The sequence below is a fragment of the Catharus ustulatus genome, chromosome 5, assembly GCF_009819885.2.
Source record: "Catharus ustulatus isolate bCatUst1 chromosome 5, bCatUst1.pri.v2, whole genome shotgun sequence".
NCBI lineage: Eukaryota > Metazoa > Chordata > Aves > Passeriformes > Turdidae > Catharus > Catharus ustulatus.
The window spans coordinates 53,645,189-53,659,410 of NC_046225.1; the positions used below are offsets into that span (position 1 = coordinate 53,645,189).

The 14,222-nt window shown below is 36.3% G+C and overlaps 1 protein-coding gene across 1 annotated transcript in view; it reads left to right on the plus strand.

The window, feature by feature from the left end:
- Window positions 1-14,222, plus strand: part of ARAP2 (ArfGAP with RhoGAP domain, ankyrin repeat and PH domain 2) — a 117,128-nt gene that overhangs the window by 81,816 nt on the left and 21,090 nt on the right. Inside the window, exons 22-26 of the mRNA XM_033061133.2 lie at window positions 6,645-6,808; window positions 8,803-9,015; window positions 10,094-10,199; window positions 12,016-12,163; window positions 12,859-12,927. Of these exons, the coding sequence (XP_032917024.1) occupies window positions 6,645-6,808; window positions 8,803-9,015; window positions 10,094-10,199; window positions 12,016-12,163; window positions 12,859-12,927 (700 nt within the window). The remainder of the gene's footprint in view (window positions 1-6,644; window positions 6,809-8,802; window positions 9,016-10,093; window positions 10,200-12,015; window positions 12,164-12,858; window positions 12,928-14,222) is intronic.

Below are 14,222 nucleotides of genomic sequence, written 5' to 3' on the forward strand. Positions count from 1 at the left end.
TGTTCTGAATTTAACTCTTTCTAGGATATTATATGTTTCAGAACTGAGTAAGGCTATGTGGGTTAGAAGGAAACACTTTTTCTTGTCTTTTTTGTTATGGTTTTTTTTTGATTTTTGTTGGTTTAATTTGTTTTGATTTGTGTTTGTTTTTTTCAAGAAAATATGCATTAAATATGCAGTGTTAAGTAAGCTACATACATCAAACAGGCAACCTGATGCCTATTCAAGGTGCAGTCCAAAAGATGGATATAAACCATGCATATAATTTTATAGGTATTAAGGCTGAGCAAAACTTTTAGCTCCAAGTCAGGGTTTATTATTTATTTCATCATAATATTTCTGTCAAGTGAGAGTAGGTTTTCCCTGAACCACTTGAATAGTTTAAGGGAAATTCTGAACTGTTTGAAAATAATTCCTACAGGGACACTGGCTGATTTAAGGTGGACATGAATATATTTTAATTTAATCTACCATAAAGAATTTAAATGCATAGTCTTCACATTATATTAAACATTGAAAGCTGTATTAGGTGTATAGGCTTTGGCATGGTGACTTCTGTTTAGGATATTACTTCAAAACTATCCAGGTGTGCAGTGCAGTTGTATGAGATTGCATCTTAAAGTGATAAACAATTTAATGTGTGTGTAAAATGATTAAATATAAAATCACCTTTGTCTTTAGACTCAATTACTGTAAATGGAAGTAAAGCCACTCATCCATTTTGTGCTCCTCCAAGCTCTAGATAAATTAATATCCTTGAGATGTCATCAGCATCAACTAAATGAAATGTCAAAGTTTCTAGGTTTTCCTATTATCTATTTTATATGTGTGCTTGTCTAATGTCAACTTTGGCACAGACTGATCACTTGGAAGAGATTCTGTGCAGCTGATGACTTTCTTTTTAATTTCTTGTTACTTAAATGCAGGATAAATTATAAAATAAATAAAAAATAATATTGAAAGAATTAAATAAAACAAGCAAGATTTTTCCAGAATTAGGAAAAGTTTAGGAGACTGAAACAACCCAATGAACCCAATGACCATAAACCAAAACAAAAAAAGCCTTTGCATAAAAAAAATGTGGTCAATGTCTTAAAGTCTGGTTAAATTTTATTAAAATATATTATGAAAATTCCTTGAGGTATTTTTCTACTGACTTTCTGTTTCTTGCAAATACTTATGCCTCTTTTTCAGTCTCAGTCCTTGGGCCGATCAATTAGGAAAAGTCACATATTTACATGTTTCATATATCTTTCTCTTTCACACCTTTTAATTACTGTAGGTAAAAGAATCAATTCAGTTGTTACAAATAGACTTCTCACTTAAGAATGATTGCATATGCAAGTAAACATTTTCAGAAACTGTAAACCTTCAAGTCTTACTGCTGAAATTATTACAATGTAATAAATCTATGAGTTCTTGATTCTTAAAAACATAATAAATTTGGGATACAAAAATTTAGCATTCATCTGATATGTATCTACTCAGAAGAAGAATTTGCAATTGATTTTGGGCTGTAATGAACAAATACTTTCTAGTATGTATAAAATATAAGAATTTAGAGACAATACTACCAAAAAAGGCAAGTGAGATTTTCCCAAAATGTCTTAGATATTAATAAAATCCACTCCTACCTCTTCTTTTTTTGCCCCCTCTTCCTTTACCCTGCTTTCTGCTTGGCACCCTGCTCTTCATTTTTTATCTATATGACATGTTCAGCTGATGACATCTATCAGCTCAGAAATAAGAGGTGGCAATCATACCAAGTAATAGCATATCATCAGAGGCTGAACCACACTAAAAGATTTCTGAAGCCACAAGATTGCTTCTCTTTTCAAGATTGTTGTCTTTTTTGAAGCTCACTGTACTCAATGTTTTGCAGCTCGATGTAAATTTTTATGATAATTCTAGATGACTTTTAATTCTACGTTATTATTTTTTCAGATCTCAGACCTGTTAATGCTTGTGTTTGTGTATCTTTTCTAAAGTAAATCACAGAACACACTCTTTTTTAAACACCTACTGGAATTTTGTTGCATTCTGGTTTCTATTGGAGCGTATTGTCTGGACTACTAGAACTGTATCTAACTTAGCTGGAAATCTTGATTTCTCACAACACTGTGGTGTATAGTTTTATACCCTGATCAGATGGCCATTTGGCTCTTCTTACTTTCCACTTTCATAGTTGAAAAATTCTAGATTCATAGTTGAAACACCTCTTGACTTCTTGCTAGAAATGGCAAACCATTTAAAATTTTTCTGTATTTGAGGCTTCACTTCGTTAGACAGAGGTGTCCCCTGATTTGATCCATATTCAGTTTGGATTTTTTCCCTTGATCTCTGTATTTTTAAAATGCTTGAAGTGACTGGTGATACTTGACCTCCTGTTGCTACCCAAACAGAAGTTGTGTAGTACATTGTTGAAACAGCTACTTCTGTGTAGTTCAACAGAGGACAACTGAGGGATCTGCACAATGAGAAGAAGAAAGTTATCTGAAAACATCTGTATACAGTAGTTTTTAAATATATCTTATATATGTAGAATTTAATGCAGAATCTCTAATGCTAAAGTAATGGCTGTGCAGATAATTCAGTTTCAATCATTTTTTATATTTTTCTGAAATAATTTAAGCTCTCTCTTAGGTATCAGTGAATGCTTTCAGACCATAATGTAATCCAGGTGGTGCTTTTATTCACCTGTTGTGCTTCTGATGTAGTTAGCTCTTTCTTATTATGGACAATAAACCTTCCTACATACTGGCAAAATTTCTTCAGGCTCATGGTTCATTAAATTCTTTCTTTGATGATAGCAGTAAGTTCTCTCATAAAATGCATTTATGGGCACAAAATTCCAAAATCCAGAATTAATAGAAACTTAGGAGTCAGATGAAAGGACTTATGCTTCCAATACTGTATGCTGGATGTATGACTTTTCAAAGGGTCCCTTGAAGAAATATTGTTTGGTCACATTTAGCAGTAATTTTCAATGGAATATCCATGCTTCAGTTGCAATTTGATTTTCCAAAATAATTTCATATTGATATTTACATTCGTAGTAGCTCTGTTTTCAGACAGGTAAATTATTAAAATCATGGGGGAATTACCTGAGGGCACTGAGTTGTGATGATATCTGTTTCTCACTCTTCCTGTCCACCTTACCCAAAATCACCTAGTACCACTGCTTTCCCATTGCACAGCTATGCAATGCTGATAAACATAGCTAAAGCCAGTGCACTTTGCAGGATGGGTTAAAGAGAAGTCTTTGCACTCTTGTGGAGGATGTGTGGTCATATATGTTGTCTGTCTGACTGCTGGGGCAGAAGGATGTGCTGGTAGCCAACAATAAGGCTGGAAAGGTAACAGTAGCTTCCTTAATGTTGAGACTCATTGATCTGCTGCAGTCACTTGTGCCAGTTCAATTCTCTCAATTCACTAAGGCACAAATCTACGTTGGCAGGCTGCCTTGTTTGTTTGAGAACTTACATTATTAATTTCTTGGCTATGGACTGTATGTGTTTCACACAACATAGTAAAAATTCTGCCATTTTTCACCATGTTGTCACTATTGTTATTTGTTATGAAATGTGAGACCTTTATCAATTTTTAGAACTGAAAAAATAGCACATAAATAAACATACTGTAGAAGGGCAGTGCATTTTTATTGAAGGAATGCATTTTGCTTGAGTCTGTGGGAAAGAGTTGGTAATCTACATGGTAGATTTTCATAAACATTAAGTACAAATTCTTTCAAACATGATTACTTCTACAAGCTCTTTTAATTCCTTGGTTTTGTGCTACATGGGACATCACTGTGTTTCAGCCTGTGTTTATGCTTAGTCTTAAACCTTGGATTTAATATAACTTTATATTTTGATAGTTACAATTAGGTCAGTGAGAGATGCATTGGTTATTAATTCTGTCTGAAAACTTTGTGAAAGAGTTGAACACAGAGGTTAAATCTGCAAAGTTATCTCCATTGCTTCATTAAGTTCCGTAGAAGGCTTATACGGTACTTGAGGAAAGTTCTGCTCTTCTGCTGGAAATTATTTCCCCTCTTCATTACTTCCATGATTAAAAAATCATTTCCAATTAGGGGGAAAAAAAAGAAAGAAAAAAATGTTATTAAGTTTGTCTAAAAGAAGTAAACTGAGAAAGACTGCTTTAAACATCTTATTTTTAAATTGTTTTATGTTTTTCTGATTGAAATTTATTCCAGATGTGTTCTCTCAGTGAAACATTATTGAGGTTTGAGATGAGCTTTTTAAGCCACTTCCATGGGAAATTGACTGAGTTCTGAAATGTGTCTGGCATTGGTTTAATTTCCCTTTCTCCCTTCTTCACTTTTATGGTATTGTAGTGAAAATGCATTTCTGATTTATCTTACTTTTTGATGCTGCCACTCTGGAGATTTTTGACTGGGCAAGTTTAAACTTTTCAAAAATTAGTTGCCTTCTATAAACAATCCAAGTTCATGATAGCAGCCAGATTTTCGCATTTATATTTCTTAGCAGCAAATTCTCTTTCATGGCTATGTTGCTCCTTTGGGACTAAAACTTAGACAAATATCACATTTTCTTTGCTAATTATTAAGTAGCCTCTTACTCTGTAACTGAATTAAGCTCAACAGCTTTTTAAATTTTAGAGAACAATGATAACATCATCACTTTGTGCTTCTGATGCCTTTTTTCTAATGTGATGCATTGATGGAAAGATGGAAAGATACATAAAATACAAGGTGATCTTTTCCACATGGTTTAGGTATTTCATGTATCACAACAATTGATTGACAGACACATGATTTAGACTTTCATATCTCTGTGAAAAATGCTGATAAGTTTATATGACCTTTGAAATTCAGTATGGTATTTTTTCTCTTCTCCTCTGGTATCAATTCATTGATATGCAGCACAGTTGCCCTTTTCTTGTTTAGAAGTAATAATATTTTCACTTTACAGTATGCTGCTTCCTGTATATATCGTAATTCTTTGGATAAAAAATAATCTGTTGAGATTTCCATTTATCCTTTTGCATAACACCGTAATGTGAATCCTGCTGTTCTGAAGGGGAGATAAACACACAGTAATATGCATATATATGTGCATTTCTTGTGTTGGAAAGCACCATAAATCTTTTATAAATCATTGTCCTCATCTGATCTGCGAATAATAGTAGGAAACGAGTAGAGTATCATGCACTGTCAAACTTTTTTCTACTCACTTCAAACTTTTTACTTTCCTTATATATGTATGGCAGTAGTAATACCAGAAAATGTGGTGATGTATTCTTTGGAAGGCATTAATTGAGAACTAACTGTTTTGACAAGTCTTAAGCAAACTTTTGACAGCATTGAATTAGGCTTGCTCACTATGCAGCAAAAATAGAAAAACTTTATGCAAATTATTGTTTTTCTTAGCGGAAGAGAGAGGCTATGTTTCTACTATACAGGCATGTGTGATAGTTAACATGAGTTTTGAAGTCATGAAGTAAAGACTTCCTAAAAATGTGGCTCAGTGGGATGAAATACCTTAGTGTCATCTACTCTGCTGCTGAATGGCTCAGCTGTATGGTGGATCTTGAGGAGTTCAGATCCTGACTGTGTATATGTAGTACATTGACTGCAGCCCCACTTCCTACAGAGATAGGAATGCTGGAATGGAAACATTTATAAAAGCAAAATTGAAAGATACTAACAAAAAGAAATTAAATGAAGTATTCCCTCATCATATTAAATGAATTAATTAATAAATTAATGAAATCATTAAAATAAATTTATTTTCTATTTTGATGAAACTGTTTTAATAGAAGTTCAGTAGAGCATTTTGACTTTTCCTGCTTAGCAAATAAATGGTCATTAAAGAAAATTGATCCCTTACATGTCTTTAGTGGGAGATGAGAGAACATATGTAGAAAAGTTTGCTTACTATTTTAACACTTTGAACAATTGTTTATTGCCCACATGCATATGGTTGGACATACCTCCTTAAACTTTTCAATTTTGGTATTCTTTCTTAGAAGCTTGCTTTTCAGGGTGGCACACAGGAGATTATTATAGCATGCTTAAATAAAAGAGTCAGAACAAGCTATGCTTTAAGATACAGGCAAAGTGTTGCATTAACTTATTCTGCCTCAATTCATAGCTTTCTCATGTATGTTCCTTAGTATTGTGACAGTGAGTGATCATTTTGGTACTTGTGTAGGAGGGAAGTTCAGTATGTCTCAGCTACTCTATAAAAGAGGTTGGTGGGTGTGTGGGGTGTTTAGGAGTGTTAATACAAAAGAAGGAAACTTTTTACAGTGTTGAAAATTGTCTCTAAATTTGTTTCCTGCTTAGCCATGGCTTGGACATATGGATTCATAATGTAGGAGCAAAGCTGAAGAAGAGTAGGCTTGTAACAGTGTTTGTGGATCTTCTTTCAGTTTTTTATGGCACCGGTAATACAAATTAATTTGGAAAAAGAAAAGATGCTGTAACAATAGACCACCATCACAGATTTAAGTGGTGAAAGGTGCTTTGATGTCTTTCTCCAAGTATGGGTTTTTTGGACTTTTTTTTATCCTTTTCTGAACATCTGCTTTGTTGCCATGGTACAATAACACAGTTTTTTATTTCTTTCCTGAACTCAAAATATTTTTATACTTTTCAGAACTCTATACATCCATGGCCATACAAAGCTGGATTTCATGGTCTGGTATACTGCAATTGAGAAAGCAGCAGGTACAGATGGTAATGCATTACAAGATCAGCAGCTCAGCAAAAATGATGTTCCTATTATAGTGAACAGCTGCATAGCGTTTGTTACACAGTATGGTAAGTAGAGTGGATTTTATTCAAGCTAAGATCATTTGTATAATACCTAAGCTCCCCCAGTACCAGATCCTATTGGATGAGTTTATATATAACTCAAAGTAAAACCCTGCCCCTCATTAACCTTGCCATTCTTTGATGAGATGTTGCAATACACTACCACACATCTGAGAATGACCAGTTTGGAGAAATACAACTTGGTAAATGCCCTTTATAGATACTTTTCTATTTTAAATATTGTGTTGTTTGTCCTATGAAGCTGAACCTTGGGGTCCACTGCCCTAGTGTAAACAACTCAGCTCAGTAAACAAACTCTTCAAACCTGGAAAATCTGTGATCTGAACACATTTTGGAGGCTGGCATTAACTGTGGAGTTGAGTTCAGTCTTCGACTGCTCTTTTTTCAGTGAAATAACCTAAGGATGTATAGTTACTTATCATTTATTTAAGTAAATTTTGCCCAGCATAACTTTCAGTGGCATTAGGTTGTATGCAGGTGATGTTTGTGTCCTTTTACTACTGCAAATTCATGGGTTTTCTTGTGAGGTTGCTACATCCATATGAACCCTGTACTAATCTGTCTTTGGTATAAATGTGTCTGTAACCTCTGTCAGTATGAGAGCACCTAATTTCTATTTGAGTCATTGAAGTTTAACTAAATAATCTTTGGATATGCAACACTGCATTATTGTAAATAATTGTATGGAGTTACACCTAGTACCTAAAGGTAAGAAAATAAAAGCTTTTACTAAATTATTTTTAATCATTAGCAATAGAAATGATTCCAAGTACAGTTTGCACTGTTTCATCCACTGAATTGTTAAAGCACGTTGATTAGGTCTGCCATTGTGTAGTGGCAATTAAAATTCAGTTTCCTCATGTTGTTTAAATCTATTAAATCTGTATCAAAAATATGCTTTGCTTTTCAGGATCAACATTAGTAGCTGTTAAAATGCTCAATTGAAAGCTGAAGGAATTATTTGTATGCATTACTTGCATGCATACATCTTTTGTAACATCTTTGTAAGATACAGTCTTCAGCTATAGTCTACAGAAGACAGATGTTATTGTGGTCCATGGCTCTTCCTGACAGTAAGACCACAAAGGCTGTACCAAGTGGAAATGCTCATGGGCATTACAGGAAAAGTGAACTGTAAAAACATTAGACATGATTTCACAGGTTTTCAGAGAGTATTTCATTTCACAGGTGTATAAGAATAGCAGAGTTTTGCATAAAGTACCATCCTCTTTCTAGATACGTGAATGTAGAAATCACCCCTACAAAGATAAATAGCACTCTGCATCTATGCCAAACTTCTTCAAGTTTCAAAAAACAAAAGTTTTGACTACAATAGCATATGCAGTGATTGAAGGTAATCATGACTGTTTTAAACTATACATTTTCTTTTTAAGTTGGCTTTAGTGGTTTTTGTTTTTACATATAAGATTAGTAGCTGACTGATGTCTTCCAGAACAGGAGCAAAATGAGAGAAAAGGGTATTTTCTACTAATCTTGAGGCTTTTAAGAATAAAATATTTCAGGTTGGTTGAATGCAGTAATACTTTGAGTCCTAAGTTGAGTTCATCCATAGAGTAATAAAATGAGTTTTCTCATGAAAGCAGCTGTGTTTTACATGTAATATAATACTTATCATCAAAATGACTTCTCTTTATTGTGCCTTTTGGAAGTACTGTTTTAGGAAGTCCTGAAGAGATTTGGGGATTTGAAATGCCTGTAAAATACTCTTGAAATAGTGACGCCAGGCTTGCTTACTATGATGATGAGTATTTTTGCAAAGAGGTTTAGTTAGGTGTAAGAAGACTTGGCAGTGTTTTTACTAACAAAGTGAGTACATATAAAAGATGAAAAAGATTTTGTTAGGAAATACAGTGTGTTTTGCAGGCACATATAGTTTTCATATAAGGATGTCTGGAATTTTTAAAAGAATACTTAATTTTACACTAATTTTTTTTTCTCTCCTGTATTTTTGCAACTAGGATTAGGTAGCAAGCAAATCTATCTTAAAAATGGTGATTCTTCCAATGTGACTGAACTGCTGGAAAGCTTCAAAAAAGATGCAAGAAGTGTTAAACTAAGAGCAGGAAAACATCAACTTGAAGATGTGACTGATGTACTGAAAAGTTTTCTTTCTCAAGTAGATGATGCACTTCTCACTAAAGAACTTTATCCATTCTGGATCTCTGCATTAGGTAATGTATTCAATAACATTCAATACAATAAAGGTTATATGTACATTTTCTGTTTCAAATATGAGAGGTTTGTTAAATTGCTTACCCTGTGTCAACCTATGTTATTTCATAACTAGCAAAACAATGTAGTGAGGAAAAAAATATTTGGGACATGGCTGCAATAGACACATGTTAATCAGAGATGATTTTTATAATGATTTTTGTAATGTTGTTTGAAAATATTAGTTTCTGTATTGCAGTATTTGAAAACTGCAGGAAACAAGTAGTTTCCTTGCCAAACTGTGCTATAAAATTGCAGGCACAGCAGTAAGAGATACATGGGAAATGCTGACAGAACATTAATTTCTATCTTAATGCATAGGAGTCACATAGGCGTACTTACTGTGTGACACATTTTGTCTTAAAAAAATCTATTAAAAGCATATTCCTCTCTGACTTTGTTTAAGTTTAAATTTTTGGATGTTGGCTTAATACGAGCCACTAGACTTTCAGACTGTGTTTCAGATACTGTCATTCCCAAAACTGGAGTTCCTGCCATTGGCCTTGCCATTGTTCAGCTATTTGTAACTTGGTACAACTTATTTACCAGCCCTTTCCCCTTGTTCTCCTCTAATCAGTCTTAAATATACTTAGATCCTTAAACTACTTTGTGCCTTCAGACACTTTTCCAGGAAATATTTAAAATAGGAAAAGGTCTTTTCCTTTCTCATTGCTGGGAACTCTTGCAAGTACGTATGTACTTGTGCCTATGCAGTTGCACTCACACATGTACATGCACAGACTACAGACTAAATGTGCTCTGAGAGAAAATGCAATTGCTGTTCTGGGCTTTAGTCTTAAATGGTGGCAAATGGTGCTTGACTGTAGAACTGTCCCTCTTTATTGGTGTTTCCCTGAACTGGTGTACAATAGCAGACTTTTTAAATAGCGTGTTGTCAGCATTGCTTTTATGAAGAAGAGGTTCATTTGGTAATAGTAATTTTAAAAGACTAGATGATGCTGATATGGTTAATGAGAACTGCTGTTGGCTTTTAGTGTGCATTGTTATTAATGCTCAGTGGTTATTATTTTCTGGCAGATACGCAGAATGAAAAGGAACGCGTGAGGAAGTACAGAGCTTTTATTCGGAGTCTTCCACCAGTCAATAGAGCAACTTTGGCTGCTTTAATTGAACATCTTTACAGGTCATTGCAAATAATGCATTGTAGCAGAGAAATTCTTATAATGTGTTCTCAGTCTAACTCTACAATATATGAAATGTGGCTTGTTTCATTAACTAGTAATCACAAAAGCTTATCTAGTTGCAGCAATTAATTACAGTTGAATTCCTTTAATTGATAATGAGGGTTTTTTTGGTTATATTTTTAGCAGTAGGTATCTATAAAAATCAATGAATTGGAACAGCCTTACCGGAAGAGAAGGCTGCCAGTGTATGTCTCCAAGTAGGGTAATTTTTGATGTAGCTTCTTTATGCAATTTCATTTTACTACAGTCTGCTAGTCTTCCAGAGGATTGTTGCAAATGGTTCTTGAAATTAAAATATTTTTTTGGTGAAAATGTCCTTCTCCACAATCTGTTTTGCACATAATAACTTTGAGAATTACCTACCCTTTCTGTTTTGCATCAGTGTTTCATTTCACAACTAAGGTAGTGGTAGAAAATATCCAAAATACAAACTTGTTTAAGCACCAAAGGTCTTGACTTATTCCTAGATCAAATAAGGGGCAGAAAATGTGTAAAAAATACGTGAGAGGATGATTCTGAGGTGCCATGGTTAAATAGTACTGGTCCATATGATATCATCTATCGAACAAGTAAAATTATATTTTCAGTGAATTGCAGTGAGTATAGAATGTGTAGAAACTTCTCTTTACAGGATGCTATGTTCAGAAATTATGTTACATTGCCAGGTACATAGCAGATGTCATTTAAAAATATTTATGTGATTCTGAAATTGATTGGTGCCATTATTTGGATAAAGATTGTACTACATATTGTGTTTAAGAAGTTTCTAAGCATAGCCGGTGAGATATTAATATGATGTTGCATCTGTTCTGAAAGTAGTATGAATTCATGCATTTAAGGGCCAAAATTCTGTGACTGTTTAAAGTGTTTGCCTCTAAAAGAGAACATGTTATATCAACAACAGAACTGATACGAAAACTTTACCATAGGCATACGAACTAAGAAGTACCTAATTTCTTTCCACATTTTGTTTGATCTTTGATCTTAAGTTTGTAGGCTATACTAGCATTACATAATATAGTGAAACTGTATTTAGCATTGGTCTGGCCTCAGGTGGAACACTGTGTGCAGCTCTGGGGTCTGCAATTAAAGGATGTAAGGTGTTTGAATGCACCCAGAAGAAGGCAACAATGCTGGTGAAAGGGCTGGAAGGAGTGACCCGTGGGGAGTGGCTGAGGACTCTGGGCTTTTCTACTTTCAGAGCAAAGGAGGCTGAGAGGTGACCTCATTGCTCTGTACAGCTTTCTGAGGAGGGGAGGGGGACAGGGAGGTGCTGATCTCTTCTCCCTGGTGTCCACTGGTAGGGTGCATGGAAATGCTTCAAAACTGTATCCAGAAAAGTACCAACTTGTCATGAGGAAGCATTTGGTCAAACATAGCAGGCTTTGTAGAGGGATGGTGGATGACCCAATCCTGTCAGTGCTGTTGGGCAGGGCCCTTAGCAGCATGCTTCAGCTTTTGGTCAACCCTTAAGTGATCCAGCAGTTGGACTCGATGTAGGTCCCTTCTAACTCAGATTTTCTATTCTGGTTTTAATATTTCTATTCTAAATAGTTTTGATATCACTTGAAATGTAGTTAGAAAGTTTTCATTTCTGTAATGAGAAATAAAGAATAAGAAAAATATTAAATAAGTAATAGTACATGTTTTCATTGCATTTAATGTAGTTACCTTTTTTGAAGTGCTCTCTATATTCTGTAAAAGAGCCTCAGACAATCAAAGGAACAATGAATACTTTTATTTTTCCTTCAACAGGGTGCAGAAGTGTTCTGAAATTAACCAAATGAACCCTCACAATTTAGCCGTGGTGTTTTCCTCATGCTTATTTCAAACTCAAGGCCAAACTAGTGAAGAAGTCAATGTAATTGAAGATCTAATTAAAAATTATGTGCAACTTTTTCATGTAGGTATCTTTATATGTATACTAACTGCTCAGATGTTAATGATTCAAAAATATAAAATCTACTTTAAAATGGTGTTCTAGTTAGTGCAATGATCTGAGGATTTACAGGATTTTTGAACTCAAATTCAATGAATGTTTTTCTTGGCCTTCTTTAAATTTTATTTCCTAGCTGGTTTAACCTATGTAGGAAAGACTTTTTATGGGATGCTGTGAGCTACTGTTTTCCAAAATGATGCTCATTCTCCTCACCATCAAAAGCTTACTAAATTTAAGAAAATTTTATGATTATGACTATTATAAGTAATGCTTCTAATCAAACTCTATGGGGCTGCTCAGAACTAAAGCATGGAAAGATTTTGTGTTCTTAGTCTCTGAGCTTTGATTACAATTTGTTTTGTTCCTTAGGCCCAGAAATAATGTTAAATCCAATTGGATAGAAAAGCTACTACTAGCAGCAATTCATATTAGCCATTTTGAATTGGAGTTGTTTGTGCCACTGTAACATTGTTTTGCAGTTTTCCATTGATTCCTTTCTGTTTCAATTTTATGAAGTTTATAGTGATGAGTCCCATCAATGAAGAGCTGTTTCTGACTGATATATTTTGCATACCTGCTTCTATGAGAACATGATTGATGGTATTGGCAATTGTTACAATTATTATTATTAATCACTCCAAAATTATTTATTTATACAGATAAATGAAGACCAAGTCAAACAAATGGACATAGAGAACAGTTTTATTACAAGGTGGAAAGACACTCAGGTAAGTGTCCAGTTAGGCATGGACAAAAGGGGATGAGGCCTCAACATCTCTGTACGTAGGTGTGAGCGCTCTTCTGTTCCTCACTGAGACAGCATCTCTCCAGGCATTGCACAGTTGCTAAGTCATGCTTGATCCAGGTGTCAGATAAAGTGACTCAGCTCATGTTCTTGCTCTACCACCCTCATCAGTTCTCCACAGCAGTTTTCCCCAGGCTTCTAGTTAGGGTTAAACCTAATGATGTGGTGCAATCTAACAGTAGTGCTAACAGTGATCTAACAGTAGTGCTGTTACCATGTAAGTATCATGGGTACAGTAATTTCACGAATACAAGCTGCAGCAATTTGACAAAAATTTTGGTGGAAACCCGGAAGTGCAACTAATACTCGGGGGAGGCTAATATGTGAATAATTTTCTGACATTTACAACCCCAGACGTGCCAGCCAGGGCGCCAAGCCAAGCACCTGCCAGTAAAAGCCGGCATTCCGCAATTGTTACAGTGTTACTGTGTTGCCCTGACTCCCTGCAGGCAGCACGGGGGGCAGGGAGAGAGGCGGAAGAGCTCTCTTCTTCCCTCCTCTGCCGCAGCCCAGGGGAGAGATGGGGGCGGGGGGGGGCGCACCACCATTGCCGTGGCCCGGGGAGCCGACGGGGGCCCTGCGCCGCCATTGCCGCGGCTCGGGGAGGACGGGGGTGGGGCGCCGCCATTGCCGCGGCTCGGAGAGGGACGGGGGATGTGCGCGCCACCATTGTTGCGGCTCGGGGAGGAGGCGGGGTGCTTTGTCCGCGCCCACCGCCAGCGCCACGGGCGCGGGAAAGCTCCGTCCCCGCCCGCCGCTGCTGCTGTAGGAGCGGGGGAAGCTTCGTCCCTGCCTGCCACCGCGGGGCAGCGCCGACCCGGGGTGACCGAGCCCAGTGGCAGCGGCAGGTGGCCCCGAGCCCAGTGGCAGCGGCGGCCGGCCCCGAGCGGCAGCACTGGGCTGGGCCACCTGGCCCCGTCAGTGGCCCCTAGCGGGCCGACCCTGCACAGCCTTAGCTCAGCCAGTAAACCCCGCCCTCCCGCGGTTCTGTTACTAATTGCACGCGGGTCCTCGCTGCGAACGACAGAGCGGCTTATATTCGGGTGCGGCTTATTTATGGACAAAAACTGAAATATTTACCAACACCCTGAGATGCGGTTTATACTCAGTGCGGCTTGTATTCGTGAATTTACTGTAATTGGCACCTTAGGTCTCAAGCAGCTACAATTAAGAATTATGAGAATTCTTTACATTTAACAACTGATAGCCTGACATCAT